Here is a 16,588-nt window from a genome sequence, read left to right as displayed (position 1 = left end):
GTTTGATTACTCCTTTCTAATCTATTGAGAAAATTTTATATACACTACCATATAAATAACATACAGGCTACTTTGTTAGGCTCGCAGTCATAGTGGTTTTATGAACCGTCTCTAAGACCCCCTTCAAAGACCATTCATGCCAGAAATCAACCAAATCGGACATCGAAATAAACATTAATCAATTGCGAACTTTGTGACAACCTAAACTGTTCCTTTACATCTTTGGCACATTATGAAAATGAAGATGCGTTGAATCCAGATTTTGGTTCAGGATGCGTGAAACAATACCGCGCTACAAAATGGATATTTTATTTTCCCATGTTGATTATAAGGAAGAAATACTCTTAAGAAGTAGACACAGAGTTGGTAAGGTGCTCTCATTAATTGTTGACAACAATTGCTTCAAAAAATACAGATTTCAGATTCCTATTGAATGAACTTTTAAAAAACAAATTAAAAAAGAAATAAAACAAAATAAAGATGTATAATTACCTAGGTACACGGGTGATGATATACCGTCCCTTCTCTAAATCGTATATAGTCTTTAATTGTGGTTTCCGCGATTGCAATACAAAGAATACAGCGAATAGAGCAATTAAGAGAAACGCAAAGAAAGAGAAGTAAGTGACTGACTCATTTCCAACAATCTGGCCCATATTGTCCAGTTCCCATTCAAGGGGCTCCAGCATTGTTTCAACGAGGAAAGCACCAAGTGTCCAATCAAGGAGAATGTTTCCAGTCTTGTTTGCAAATCCAACCCTGAAAAGAGTAATAACATTAACTTGATCGTATACAAAAAGGTTTCCATCTTACAACAAATATAGGTTCAAGGGAAGCTAGATCACGATATTAAGTGTTGTAAAGGGTATGCAATAAGGATAGCTCCACAAAATGCAGTAAAATGAAGTTTGAAGACATGCAGAGTGCATACAAAGCCTTCTACATTGTAGAAATGCATTCTTCGTTATTACGCATGCATCAATACCAAAAATATCAGCTGTATAGCTCATAGGATTTCTGGCAGCTTTTTAATTAACTCACCTGATCCAATGGATACATAAAGAATATAGATGAAGATTACTAGTTACTACCAAGCCTGCAAGTGTACAACATACCTTTTCTCATCCATGGGGATTCCTAGACTGTCATGCAACAGTGCCACCATATATGCAGATGAGAAACAATATTTCAATAAATCCGAGTCAACGATGCTGTGATGTTGATTTTTCTGTTTATCCCAATCATCTTCACAGTAACGTTGACCTGCTGCCTCCAACTCAAACAAAGAAGCCGTGGGAACCAGCCCAAAAAGCTGTACATGGTTGAAAACAGGCAAAAGTACCAAATTAATGACTGAAACAAACAAGAAATAAGGCAAAAGGTATTCAGGTTAAACAAAAAGTAGCCTAGAACTAAAACGTGAAAATTTGTAATTATCTTCAGCATGTCCTTACACTCCCTTTAAAGTAGATTCAAGCGAAATTGAGTTTACAACACCCTTCAAACTTAAATATATCCTTTAAAATTTTTGCAAACAGGCACTTTATAAAAGGCACTCCCTTGTGCCACACGCTCCTATAAATTGTCAATTCATTTATAGTGACATTCAGTGATCAGGGTAAGCTAAGTTGCAAATGCACTTAGGCTGAAGCGAACCATTGATATATTCTAATGATCGCACATTCATACCTAGGTGGATACAAATTTCTGATTTCTGGGCAATACTCAAGAAGGTCAGTGCTATCACGTCACTACTTTCCTAGAACCTAGAACAGCACTCAAGCACATGTTAGAAAACCAAATTTGTCGGAAATCCCTAATATTTTATAGTTCTTACTGTATTTTATTTCTAAACTTACATAGAATGTTTGAGGCCTTGATTGCTTGATAAGCTCCCTTGAGATTAAGACAAACTTTTTGGGATTTTGTGTTGGAATAAAGCTTCTTGACAACTTTAGACAATCAAGAAAGCTGTGCTGCTTTTCCAGTGGAGTTCAGGAATCAATGGACCAGATATTTCTGGCAGTAGGAAAAGGGAATATATGATTGTGCAAGAAAGGCCTCGAATCCAAGTTCAAGTAAATCGGTTTTGCTAGCAAGTTTAGAACTCATGGAAATGATTAACTTACATAAGAGAACAGTGTCTCAAGGGCATTGTAAACCTTACAAGTGCCTATTATTCTGATCATATTCTGAAGCACAGCTCATAAACTTTAATAGTTTTGTTGGTTTATTTTTTCTTCCTACACCTACTTTGAGTAAGTTGACTAACTCCTGAGCAAGTGCAGTCCCTTTGTGCCATACCATGTACTTAACAAGATAAATCCCTGGCTTCCCAGGGTTGCACACAATGAGCTATGCTGCTTGCAAAGGCCACACTTAGACCTGAGTAAATTGGACTTGTTCTTAAAACAGTGAGCTTGTGTAGGCTTTGCTTAGTGGAGGGTGCCTTGCAAGCCTATGTATAATACGAAAAAGTGTATAATACAAAAAAGTAAAAACCTTGTTAAGTTAACAGTATAATTTATAAATATGTACTTTAAAATTCATTCATTTTTCTTTTTCAAGTTTCAGACTCGAGCTCAAGCTCAGCCTGTTTTATAGGTTCTGAATTTGTAATGAACCAGGTTTAAACTTGAAGGTCAATGCTCAAGTTGAGCTCAACCTAGCAAGCATAGCTTAAATGAACCGTATCCCGGCTCGATGTGGCTTACTTGCATACCTACATAAAGCAGCAACAGAGAATTTGAAGACAGACGCAAACTCAGGCCAGTGCTTCCTAAACCATCTTGAACCTAAACCAAAGAAGCACTCACCCGTCTGGTTGAATATGAGCCCAATGTTGGCTGACAACACTTTAGTGTGTGTAGTTGCAGTTTGAACTATTATACCCTTACAGGTTAGTAAGGTTTGCAATTGGGTCCAAAATTACATTTCTGTCAAATAAATTGACAGAAATGAGATGCGTTGGTCATACATGAGAGGATAAAAGTGCGATTTAACAATGGGTTTTACCTCTCTCCCCCATTTTAAACTTTTTTAAAAAATACCCTCAATCCCTAAAATACATTTTAGAAAGTTTCAATTTCTAAATGAAAATCCTAATGCCCCTCTAAATGATTTTACTTTAGAAAGGGAATTAGGAAATAATCTCATTATACTTTTTAATGAAATTATGGTATAAAATACAAAGAAGTTTACTGTCACCAGTAACAATTAATAGTCTAATTATAATTTGTAACAAACCAGAAACTCATGCCAGCTAAACTTTAACAAAGAAAATGAAATAACCTGTTTATTTACCAACCTCAGAAGTAAATAAGAAGTTCTTGGTAGAAACTGGTTTGCCTCGTAACTCAAAAGGAAAGGATGAGACAATTTTGCAAGGTGCGTGCATGCATTTGTCTGCATTTTTAAATAACAGCTATTAATGAATATCTTTTTTTTCATACAAGTGACCTAGAATCTCATAAACCAATGAGTTATAACTTCACAATTTATCTAACAGATATCTTCTCAAAAAGAATGCTTCTATAAACAAGATAATTTATAGGAGAGTAAAATTGGTAAAATAGCAAAAATCAAAGTGTATTTCCATGGATGTATAGGTAGATATTATTTATAAAATTTATCAATAAGCAGGCAGTGTGATTTATTTTTTTTAAGCTTGATTAGTCATGCTGTCAATTGACGATATAGTTACATAATCATTTACTATGTCATTTCCAACTGAACTCTGCATCAATCACAAATGGCTTTCAACATGCAAGTTGACCTTGTAATTCTCTTTACATTTTATTATAGCTATATGGTGGATAGGTCAGTTATCTAATGAGATCTTAGAACATCCACAATGGACTCTCTAAACAACCTCCTTAGATAAAATTTAGGAAGGAAGTGAGAAAACCCACCTCCAACCATGCTCCCTATCCAACTCCTAAAATAGGGAGACCTCTAGGAGCTCCTAAATCTGAGGAGAGAGAAAGGACTCCTAGTGGCTCCCTATAATTAAATGCTTCTTTACTTTAATGCTATTTTAAGTATTTATTTAATGCCAATTATTTATTATTATTATTTTATATGAAGAGAGCATTTATGCTAAATTAAAAAAAAGAAATAAATCATTTATGATTCCCTAAACTAGGGAGCATGGTTGGAGTTGAAATTTTTTTAAGAAGCTCCTAAAATAGCTTTCTAATGTTTTTAGCTAAATTTTAACTAAAAATTAAGGAGCATGATTGGATGCTCTTAGTTCTCAAAAGTTGGGTCAAATATGGATGCACAATAGGTGAAATGTTTCTCAGGAAATCTCTCACCCCTTCACATGTGATCTAACAGGAAAAGACTAAGAAACAGAACCTGACTTAAAGACCTTAGGAAAGAGCGCTTCATGGATAGATTTAGAGATCCAAGGGAAAAATGCTATTTTTCATCCTCTCTACTAATTGACAACCCCTTTACTGACTGCACCTCACTTGCTCCATCCACTTAACTTACTTCATCCATCCATTGGCACCACTTAACTAACTTCATCCATCCACTGCCAATGTACGTTAAAAAGGTGAAAGATGGTCACCTGCCTCAATCTTAAGGGCAATACCTGTGAGATAACCTTGTACAAACTTGAAACAAATCCGTTGGTTTGAAGTCCACAACATTTACTGCATCTCATTTATTGGGATAAGGCAAGTGTGGGTGATGCAGAATAATGAATTAGGGTTGTTCTTATTTCGATTCCTATTTTAATTTGTTATTTTCCTCTTTCTAGTAGGATTAAGATTACTTTCCTATTTCTAGTAGGGTAACTTAGGGATCACTTCCCTATTATAAATATGTGGTTGGTAATTCAATAGAGACGACTTCATGGATGAATGAAATTATCTGTTCTTGCGTTCTCTCTTGTTTCTCTGCCTTCTAAACCCTAATATCTCTTTTCTCTTCGAGATCTCTCTTCAGTCTATCTATTTCTCTCTGATCAGCTCTTCTATTATTATAATTCTGATTCTAATCCCCAGTTTTCTTCTCCTAATCTTTTTGTTCGGTATTTCTATTCCTCTATTTCTATTATCTTGAATCCTAACTCCACTTCTTTTCTAAATCCCTTTCTAATTTCTAAATTTCTTGTTACTTGTTCTAAATCGGTAAGTTTCACCAGTTATGCTGCATTTATTACTTCATAGTATGAAACTCCTCAAAGACTGATGTTTTGCACATGTGCGGGTGTGTGCTTTAATTCAAAATAATCCCAGCACAAAACCATAAAATAGCATCGAGGATTTTCTTGCCCCTTATAAAAACTTCCAAGAACAGAGCTCTTTCCTAGATCCATTGTTATGGCGCTTAAAATGCAATTTGGTCTTCCATCTTACTCCCTTCTAGGGAGACACATTATAACCAAAAGTTCTATTGTTGCCACTACTGACATATGCAATAGTGACACTGAGAAATAGGCTAATTAGTAGTTCTTTTTTCAGGAAAGGGCAACTTTATTGCTAATAAACAATAAAACAACTTTTTATAGACATGTTATTTTATGGTTATATAAGGGCAGCTAACATGAAAAGATATAAAGAAATAATTCCACTAAACTGTCCAACAGAAGCAGGAAGTCAACTAAAAATTGGTACCAGCACAAGATAATTGAATTTCAAATGAAAAGGAAGATCAGAAACTCATGACACTGAAGGAGCAAAAGATGATGCTACCTTGCCTTCTCTTTAATAATGCCAAAGCTTCAGATTTGCATGCAGAAAAGTTTCCACCCATTGAGGACACCAGAAGTTGTGTATCACTTGCATTCACTGTCAGCTTATATCCTTTGGGAATACAAGGGTTACCAAGACTTCTCTCCTTAGAATTCGAAACTGCATTACAAGTGATTTTTTTGCCACAATCAGAAGCAGATTTTAAAATAAAAAGGCTGAACGTGCAACGAATTTATACTTGAGGCTTAATGTTAACACGCCCATACATGCAACAGATTAAACCACTAAAATGCTGCATGCTAAGATTTGTTTCATATCCAGATATAGTTCCAAATATAGTTTTGTATAGTATTGCATGTTTGAATACCAAACTATTAACTATCTGAAACAAACAACAATGCATAAGTAGGTATAGCCATGAAGAGCAACAATGGTCCAAGAACAACAAAGCAATGTATGCAAGGTAGTCAAACCTACTAAGCATGAATAGTGCCATGAGGAATATGGATACGAGACGACATCAACATGCTGATTAGAGAGTTCTCAAACTTTAAGAATATGGTTATGATAATAATCATAGTTCTGTAAAGTCTTAACAAAAAAATTTAGCATTGCTAATCTAATAATGGTCAATCTATGACCTAAAATTCCATTGTTTTTTTCTCCCAAGTAACCACTGTGTTCATTCATTGTCATGCTTCATTGGTTATATTCGAGCATCAAGAGCACTTTATCATGCTAAGGTTCAGTCTAATGTGCTCAAGTGTCTTTATATTTTTTAGTCATTCTTTATGTGAGTTGTATATTTAATTTTCAATTCTCATTTATCAAAATCTCAAAGTTTCAGACCCATAACTTTATATACTATCACGAAATATGAATTAAAAAAATCCAGGAAAATGCAATTGAGATATATGTTTCCGCCTTTTGACTCACCCAGGCATTCCGGAACCCTCAATGAGCTCAAGCAATTAAAACTAGTTAAAATTGTAGTGCTTGAAACCTCTGACTACTTTATAATGATTGTATTGAGCTTTAAAATAATGAAAATATTAGAATGTGCCACTAATGCCTTAGTAACACTAAACTAAAGTTAATCTTCATCCCTTTTCTTTTTCTTCTTTTATTTTTATTTTTTATATAATAAGAAACTTGAATTTTTATTGAAAATTAAACAGTACAACAAAAGTGAACAACAAGTCCACTTCTAAAAGAAAACTAAATGTGCAAACTGCATCAGCACCTCAATGATGTGAATGGAACCAAAAAGGCACAAATCAATGGTGTGAATGGAGCCAAAATCCAGACGCAACTGAAAGTTGTGCAATACATATTTTAATGTATAATTATAGTAGTTCAAAGCCACGAAATCAACTTTTATTCCATGGTTCTGAAAAAGAGAAAGGTCAACAAATCTTACAAGGTGTCAAATCTCTGGACTTCTGCAGCTCATACAGTGATTCCCAAGCTGCATCCTGGAGAAAAAACACAAAACAAAAGAAAAAAAGAATTTGTCACAACATTTGGTTGAGGATCTTCCACTGTATCATCAAAACATTTTGAACGTGATCAAGTAGCCTAAAGTTTAAGCTAAATTCATAAAGCACTAGAAAAATTAAATACAAGTGGTACTTTAACTATGAAAATCATTGATATTAAGAAGAAATTAAAGTTAGAATCCATTAGCCATCCATACGTACTTATGGTGAAAAAAAAAAACATACAAGTAATCCGATTAAATTGAGTCCAAACTAAAGATTTTATATCCACAAGCAATATCATTTATGTATGCTGCAGATCAGGGTACGTCAATTAATAGATAAAAGTGACTAATGAATGAGAATCTTTATAAGAAATACCATGATTCCAAGTGCTGCACTCACACAAACTTGTACTAGCACATGTGCTAGTTCCTAATTAAACACAGATTTAGATTAAGAACACAAGCTCTATAAATTTACAAACAGGATAGAGTGAACTAATTACGTAGATATCAGAGGTTGTTAATTAATAGAACCACATAACCAATGAATTAATATCTAGTTAGTCATACACATGCCAATTTATAACATACAGAGAGTTTCCAATTCATAATTATGTTATCCTATCAAATTCCAATATATACACATATGTAGTTGCTCAAACACATTTGAATTGGCACATGTACTGGTCAGACATAGGCATAGATTAAGCATACAGAGTGTATAAAATCACAATATCCAGGCAACACAGTTGTCCATGTTTGGAGTTTCCTCCACAATCTTTCATGACCAACCAACTCCATCAACAGTCTTATAATTCAAAAATACATTTACAAACGGAATTCAGATGCAAACACCTGGCCAAATAGCGGCAAGCCTTGACTGTAAAGGTGGTAAGTAACTCCAAACAATTTGATAATTCGAGACGGAGAAGAATTCACTTCTAGTGATTCTTTTGCAGCATAAGTGACCTGCAAGTGATTTGCATTTTCAAGCATTATTATTAACACACAAAAAACACAGCTAGAAATGCAATTGTTTGTTTAGAATGATAACATAAAGCCAGTAGTAGTTGGTAAATGAAAATAAACCTGCAAAGAAGTCCCACCAAGTTCAACAATCCCAGTAGTTTCCTGAGGCTCACTCTGCAATGTTCCAAGAGCATAGTTGGCACTCACCCAAGCATAAACACCTTGTTCCTCACCTGCGCGGCAAAATCGCAAATTCCGATTCACAATGTGACCAATTCACTCAAGCAAACCCTAACTACTGTACAGGACATGAAGATTCTAACCTGGAATGACCCGGGCCCACTCGTCCTTGAACCAAAACCCCGACGACCTCAGCACCTTCCTACACGATTCCAGAAGCTTCTCAGCAACCTCAGGCCCCAACGCATCCAGCTCGGCGCCGGCAAAGAAGAGGAGCTTGGTGTTGCCTCGCTCCTTCTTGGGCACCTGCAGCTTGGCGAAGCGGAGGAGAGGGACGAGGGATCCGCCGGCGCGATCGGGGTTGGCGGCGAAGGCGGAGAGGCCATGTGGGGAGGAGGTGGAGCTGGAGGGCGCGGTGCCGTCGAGAAAGTGGAAAATGCGGAGGCGGACGGCGGAGGGGCGGGCGGAGACGACGACGCCGAAGAGGGTGGATTCGGAGTGGGCGAATTTGGGGGAGTGGTGGAGCTTGTGGGCGGTGGAGAGGAGGTAGAAGAGGAAGGGAAGGGTGAGGAGAGAGAGGGAGGGGATGAGGCATTTGGAGGGAAGGCGGTTGATGTTGCGGGAGGAGGAGCTGCCACTGGGAGGCGGTGGTCTCTTTGATTGGATTTGGAGTTGGAGGGTTGACAAATCCATTGGAGTTGGTGGCTTTGGCTACATTTGGTTTGGTTTTGGTTGGGAGATTTGAGATTTAGGCACTGAGCACTGGCCACTGGGCAGGCAGGGGAGCATGCAAATTCCAACGGAACTGCAGATTGTTCCCCAAAAAAATTGTATCGGGTTTCTGCAACACCTTTCTTTTTTTAGTTTAAAATTTGGATTATTTTTTGACATACCCCTCAAAGTGCATTTGACTCTAACTTTGCCCCCTAAGACTCATTTTGTCTCACTTTACCCCATTGTTCACACATACTTGTCTCACTCTACCTCATTTTTGACAAAATATTAATGGATAGTTGGGGAGGCAGAGAGAGAGAGAATTGGAGAGGGAGGAAGATGAGGGAGAGAGAGAGGGGCAGAGTGTGGGTCGGGGAGGAGGGCTAAGGTTTGGGTAACATGGGTAGTTAGGGAGACAAACAGAGAGAGAGAATTGGAGAGGGAGGAAGATGAGGGGGAGAGAGAGAGAGAGAGAGTGTGTGGGTCGGGGAGGAGGGCTAAGGTTTGGGTCGTGGGTTGAGAGAGAGAAGGATTGGGGGGGGGGCGCAGATGGTGGGAAGGGAAGAGCAGGGTACTGATGCAGTTTTTTTTAATCTTCTTTTTTTAAAAAAAATTAATTTTATTTATGGATTTTAAGTTTTAAAATTGAATTTTTAATTAATATTTTGTGAAAAATGGAGTAAAGTGAGACAAAATGAGTTTTAGATGGTAAATTGAGACTCAAATACACTTTCAAGGGGTACATCAAAAAATAAGCTTTAAAATTTCATTTTTTTTCTTTTATGAAGTAGGAAGGATAAACCCCAAGAAAAAAAAATTTAAAAATTTAATCAGAAAATACCACCTTTTTTATCAAATCAGAAAGGGTGATGTTAAACAAAGCTACGATTAACTCAATACACCATATTATCAAATTATTTATGGCATGTTTATTAATGCGTAATTGGATGAGGAGGAATTGAATTGAGGATGAGTTGATTGAGAGAAGTCATATTCTGAATTCCTATTGAGGTTGTTCACTAAACTATATAGAATTGAGGTGAAGTGATAGTAATTACTAAAATGTCCTCATTATTGGGTTAAAGTATATGACAAATTTGAAAATTTAAAATTGTGTGAGGATATAATGGGTTAGTTCTCCATGAATTAGAATACTATCTCCCATCGAATAATTGAATTCCTCCAAAATCAAGAATTCAATTCCTATGAATTTCTAATTTTGTGTAGACCCCACTTATATTTTAATTCATTAATGTGAAGTAAACGCATGAATTCTCCATATGTGGAATTCAATGCCCGATGAGATTAGTAAACATACCACTATTGAATTACTCATTTACCTTTATATAAAATGACCAAAAATGATATATTTAATTATTAAACAAATTTAATTTTAATAAGTACACTTGACTCACCATATTCAACTTTGTTCAAACGTAAGTGAAAAACTCTACTTCCAAAAGCCTCAGCTCCAAACAATTTGTTTCATTGTTATTTAGTTATTTATTAATGCAAACAAATCTCATGGATGCTTCGGACATGTCGAGGGAGTCATCAAAAGAGGTATTAACTTTGGTTTTTTAAATTTAGGTTGAAAATCTAACCAACCCTATTGGCACATAAAATTACTCTTTATTGTAGAGGCAATTACACAAGTAGCAACAATCTCTATTTTAAATGTATAATCATATGTACAAACTTTATAATTGCTATTTGCTCCTAAACATAATAGAACCGTGAAAGCATTAATGTCCCTAGGTTATCCAATGGATGTTGCAGCACTCGGGCATTAACTATCAACTTATGTAAATTTCATGGCATTTGCATACGGGTCTCGTGTACAAATCGCTGGCCTCCCAGACTTGCTAAGCGTGTAGGGAACACCTACAGTAGCAAATAGTACTATAAGCTGCCCATACTCTTTTTGAAAATCAACATTTGTTTGAGATATGATCATTAGATGAAAAAACATCAAAACCCCAATCTAACCTAATTCATAACCCAAATACTACCCAATGCCAAGACTACAAAGTAAAATTGAGTCTAATATTTGACAACTTGGAAAGAATAAAAAAAATCAGTTACATTAGCGACTTTAGTGGACAAGCAACAATTTCGGCAACAAGGTGGGTTTGGTGGTTTGATGGTTTGGTGGTCTCATAGTGTTTGGCAGCCAGCACTCAAATGCGTTTGGTGTTGTGTGATAGTATATTAAGATGTACCAATGATATTTTTGGTAGTTAAATAGGGTGTACTTATTTAATTTTATATTTTGTTTTAAATATTAAGGAGTACTTAGATCATAGGGTATACTCGGTTAATTTTAATAACACCCATCAGAAAAGAACAACTAAAGAAAGAGAAGTTGCCTCTAGCAAGTCACCTTCTTTGGGATTGTTGAAGCCAACCGTGGGAACAAATATTTGGCCTCCAATCATTAGAAGGTACTTGGACATAAACGAATTTAAAAGGACAAAATTACCATTCAAATAGGAAAAAAGATCGGTACATAATCAACCATTAATTAGGTGCAGGTAACGTTGAGTCACATAGTTGACAAAGGATGCATCCTCTAATAGGGTTTTAAAAAAATAAAAAGGCTTATGCACTAGGGGTGGGCACAATCTGATTCAGCTCGGTTCTCTCCTAAACTCGAAACAAAAACCTACACTATTCATCTAATCCAATTCTGTTTGATTTTTGACTAAAATGACATAGAGAACCAAACCAATCTGGACCTACCTGGTTGTGGTTCGGTTATATCGGTTCTCGGTTTTTTCCTTTTGCAATTATAAACACCTTTCTCTAGCCGCAACAATAATAGATACAACTACAAACATATCCAACAATGACGAAACCTTTGCAACAATAACATATCTAGTACAAAAAAATGCAAAAAGATCCAAGTATTTCATGTTTACCTGCATCGGAGAGAGAAAGAGGAATGTAGAAATAATAAGACGAGTGAAAGAGAATACATAGAGAGAAAATAAAGGGGCATAAGAAAAAAAAAAAAAAAAGAGGAAGGGGAAAAAAGTTTGTGTTTCAAGTGTTTTTCATTGTTTATGTGTGTGCTTTTGATATTGTGAATGAATCCAAAGAAGAAACGGGTGGGTGGGAATATTAGTGCCACATAAACGGACTTGAGCAATTGCGTATGAAATCTAGTTTATTCAAAGGCCTCAATTTCAGAAGTTTGCAGGTATGGTTGGTCCTCCCCACCTATAAAATCAACTATTGGCTTGGCTTTACTACACGCCACATAAACGGTCGCATTACAAGTTATATATATTTATTAAAGTAATCAAACATCTTGCACCAATGTCTCTTTCGTTTTGGGTTTTGATCTAACATACTCAACCCTACTTTTGACTAAAGGGTAATAAAGCAAACTTGGGAAGTGGGAGACACGTGAACAACTTCTTGGGAAGTGAGAAAAATCATAGGCTTCTTAGTGACGAGGAAAAATAAAAAAATTTCATGCTGGTTCGGTTTTTGAGAATGTCAAACCGGAACTAGAAGTGGTCAAAATCGGTCCGCTTCGATTTTTTCAACGATTTTTTACTTTTTAGTCAACTTGTTTTTTTTTTTGTGCCTAGTTTGGTTCGGTTGAATGATTCTTCGGTTCAAATGCCCACCCAATCATAAGACCAAAAGCACTTAAAGCTTAACAAGCCAAAACAATGCTTAATAAAGAAAGTCCATCAAGACCCATCACTAGTCAACAAGATTTTAATAAGTGAGGCTCAATTACAGAACTTGATATCCATCACAACAGTAATGGACCAAAGATCACATATATCCAAATCCAGTAATTATCTTATGTTCCTAAGTCAAATGGCTAATTGACTTTACGTGCAGGCTAATAGGTCTTAACATACCCACTTAACAAACAACACGTAGCGTCTCACAACAATTAAACCACCAAGACCTAGCCCTATATAAGCTAACAACCATCTCTTGAAGAAGGTAATTTTTTCTTGAACTAAGAACCCTGTTTTGTTTAAACCTCTTTGCAAATACTGACTTCGGCATCAAAGGCTCTTTAACTCAACCACATTGATGTGACAAATACTTTAATCGTCTTTTCTTCTTGATTTTAGGGTGCAAATGACTATTCAGGAGATTGAAAATTTTATATCTCATAAATTGGTGTTATCATTGAGAATCTGTTACATACAGGTAGCAGTTTCTACCACAAGCAAGAAATCAACTCAAGATCTTAGAAAAAATTATCACAACAATTCATTGCCCTAACACGTCTGGGTAGACTTTGAACGTTGATGGTCGAGAAGCAATCAATGGGTGCAATAGCACCTAAAGGAATGAGGGAACTCAACAGAGCCTCGCCTCCTAACTTACACCTCTCAACTCTATCGCTTTAGGTTCATAAATGATCTCCTCGAACAGAATGCAACTTCATTACAGGAATTTTAATCTCTTTATGGTAGAAAAACGTCTACGTACACAGAGGGCTCCTAATGAAGAGAAGTACCGTATGTCCTAAGGTAGGAGAGTTGGAAGAAACCAGCGTGCTCAGAAGACGAGCCTAACATAGGGCATCATGTTCATAGAAGAAGAGGGAAGGAACTAGCGCACTCAATGGATATGCTTCGTGAAGGAAACATGCATCTAATGCTTAAAAAATGAACTTTAGCCACAACTTATACAACAAAAACATTCTAAATGGTGGATTCATTTTGTTTATACCAGTTGAGCTAAATATTTTTCATTTTAAACTAAGTATCTTAGCCTAGTCTCTTTAAACACAAATAGAAAAGGGAAAAGGAAATAGATCTTTACCTTTGATGATAATTTCTTGATTTCTCAAGAATGAACACTTTTGTTGAAAAGACCTTGTGTTTCTCTTGATTTTAACTTCTTCACCTTAAGACTCCAAGATTGGAGTCCTCTACCTCACCACACCAAATGCTCCTAGAGATGAAGAGAAGGCAATCAAGAAGTATGGATGCTAGTCTACTTCTTGATTGGACCAATTTTTGGTTTATGGAAGATGAGATACAAAGATGATCACTTATCAACCAAAATAGGAAACCAAAAACCCTATCTAGGTTTTCTCCAATACTGAGCTTATATAGGACAACACAAACGGCAAGAGGAGAGCTTCCCCTTAGTTGCCTAAATTTGGGTGGGTATTTGGGGCTCCATTTGGTCCATGGGTTATGTCATCTTATGCCACTTATCACTTGGGCCCAATAGCCTTTTGGGCTATTTTGTCCCTTTCCTTTTAAATTATATTCCAATCCAATATTTCAATATGTCAATATTAATCCCATAATTATTCTTTTAATTATAATTTAATTATTAAATTATAATTATAGTAACCCGATCGAACTCTATGACTTTGGTCAATTGCTCTGGTCAACATGATGACTTTCGACCGTTGACTTTGACATTTGATTATCAACCATTGACTTGTGTCTCCTCATTTCATTTCTCCTCATTTATACTTTTAATCATATTCTTTGGGTGCGCAAATCTGTAGGTTTCTTTTAGCAAGGTAGTGGGTTGACTCAACTCTTCAGAGATGATTTACGAATAAAATTCCACAATTTAATTCTTCCTATGAATAAAGGTTAATTGAAACCTTTTAGGACATCCACAAACCATGGTTGTCGCCTAACAACAAGTCACGGTTATCCGAGCCAAATGAGACGTTGTGAAAGAACCTATTCAAATTAGAATGACCATGCAATTGAATCCTTCTCTTATGTCAATACTCCTTATTCACATTATTAGATCATGGAATCTGATTGTCAATATCTTAATGTGAATCATTCTTTTTGTGTGATTATCTTGGTAAGATTTGAAGACTTCTTCTTTCAAGTCTTATCCACTACTATGCTTAGAAATTTGATCAATCATATCTTGGAGTATTCTCTCTTCTTTATTGAGAGTATAGATTTTTTGTTGTACATCCATTTGCTTCCATGACTCTATTGAGAATCCTGATGAGCATCTTTAAGCTATGCATAATTCAGCATGACCGTATAGTGCCCTCAAAGATTAACAACATAGCCACAAAACATCTATAATGCCTCAGGTCTAAGGATTAGTTTGCACCATTGCAATTTATGAGTTACAGCTTGACATGTGAGCAAAGACTTCTATGCTTTAACTCATGTGTTGGATCGCGTTCAGTATACTTGTTCTTCTACAAGCACCTACACACATATTGATATGTCTCCACACTTAATGATTTGAGACCTTACCATTCCCTACATATATAAACGATACTATGTGTACTAGTCTTTACAGAATATTGATGCTTAATCAATATTCCTATGACCAGGAACATATTCAGGATTCAGGGATAAGTCTCCATGTATGCAATCTCATTACATAGTTCTCATATCCACTTATGTATTCCTTGAACTATGGTTGTTCTACATATTGAAAGATAATATAGGATGATTTAATGTATAAAACAACATTTCTTGCCCATTGATAACATAATATGTCTTTTATCAAAGATGTCCATAACTCTAACTATTACATAATTAGTTGACTTTAAATACATATTTCTAACACTTCGCAGGAATTATCCCTCGTCGTGATCTTTGGGAATACTCAAACTAGTTGGTGGATTTGGAACCTCTTAATAGGGAATAACTCATATGACCAACACCGACCGTCTCCAGCATAGGTGTGGAAACCCAACAAAGTGACCATTCAATTGCTAAAAGAGGTTCCTCTTGTGTGAGTCACCACAATAAAGGAGATAGAGGAGCAACAAAGGCCAAGCACACTCTCCCAAAAGGCAACTTATCCCTACAAATGGAAGCCTCTTTCAAAAGTAGTTAATAGGAGCCAAGCAAAGGTCTATCTACATATTCAAAGGAAGAACCTAACACCACTCGTGCAGAGTAGAGGTGAAGTGGTTTAGACGAGTGTGAAGTCAAAAAAATGATAGATGACCGCCACAAAGGGGTAAAAATCTCTGCAACATCGAAGGAAGACAAGTTGCAGAGGGACATGTAGTTGATGTAACCGAAGAGGTATATCTTATATAAGTAGCCCAACTTCAAAGCCCATATACCTTATATATTCCAACCCCAAATGTACCTCATCTTTTTCATCTCCCAATCTTCATTATTTTCTTTCAGCCACCTCCTTCACTCTTATCTCTTATCTCCTCTCTCTTCCTTCAGTAGCTTCATCTTATTTTCATACCCAACCCCTTCTGCCTTGCATGTATAGATATATCATAAGAAAACTCTCAGAAGTGATGATCTCCGATGTCATGCATTAATTTACATCTTGCTTTTAATTATTCTTGTCTTGCTGCCTTGTATGTAGAATTATTGGCTAGGAATTTGGTTAATTGATGCATGCTACTAGATGCAAATAGCTCTAATGTGGAAGGGATCTTGCTTTGTGAAGTTTCAAGGGTAGGGAGGCAGCATGACCTACTATCCTCATTTTAGATGTTTACAAGTTTTAATGGTCTTTGGGATTTGTATGACTTTCCTAGATTTGGAGATGTTGTGGAAATCCCTATCTATAGCAATATCGT

The 16,588-nt window shown here is 36.1% G+C and overlaps 1 protein-coding gene across 1 annotated transcript; it reads right to left on the bottom strand.

Annotated features, from left to right (window-relative positions):
- Positions 1 to 363: 363 nt before the first annotated feature.
- Positions 364 to 9,569, bottom strand: LOC103330264 (putative apyrase 6). The gene is made up of 8 exons (XM_008232804.3): positions 8,481 to 9,569; positions 8,278 to 8,390; positions 8,044 to 8,157; positions 7,126 to 7,180; positions 5,706 to 5,864; positions 3,308 to 3,405; positions 1,116 to 1,312; positions 364 to 759 (listed from the first exon to the last, which is right to left on the bottom strand). Exons 1-8 carry the CDS (start codon positions 9,028 to 9,030, stop codon positions 489 to 491), a joined length of 1,557 nt encoding a protein of 518 aa, XP_008231026.1. The 5' UTR covers positions 9,031 to 9,569; the 3' UTR covers positions 364 to 488.
- Between the last annotated feature and the right edge of the window lie 7,019 nt (positions 9,570 to 16,588).

Source organism: Prunus mume, unplaced genomic scaffold (assembly GCF_029339155.1).
Source record: "Prunus mume cultivar Tortuosa unplaced genomic scaffold, ASM2933915v1 scaffold25, whole genome shotgun sequence".
Classification (NCBI taxonomy): domain Eukaryota; kingdom Viridiplantae; phylum Streptophyta; class Magnoliopsida; order Rosales; family Rosaceae; genus Prunus; species Prunus mume.
The sequence above is the reverse complement of the archived record's forward strand: the minus strand, read 5'-3'. Positions and strand labels throughout refer to the sequence as shown.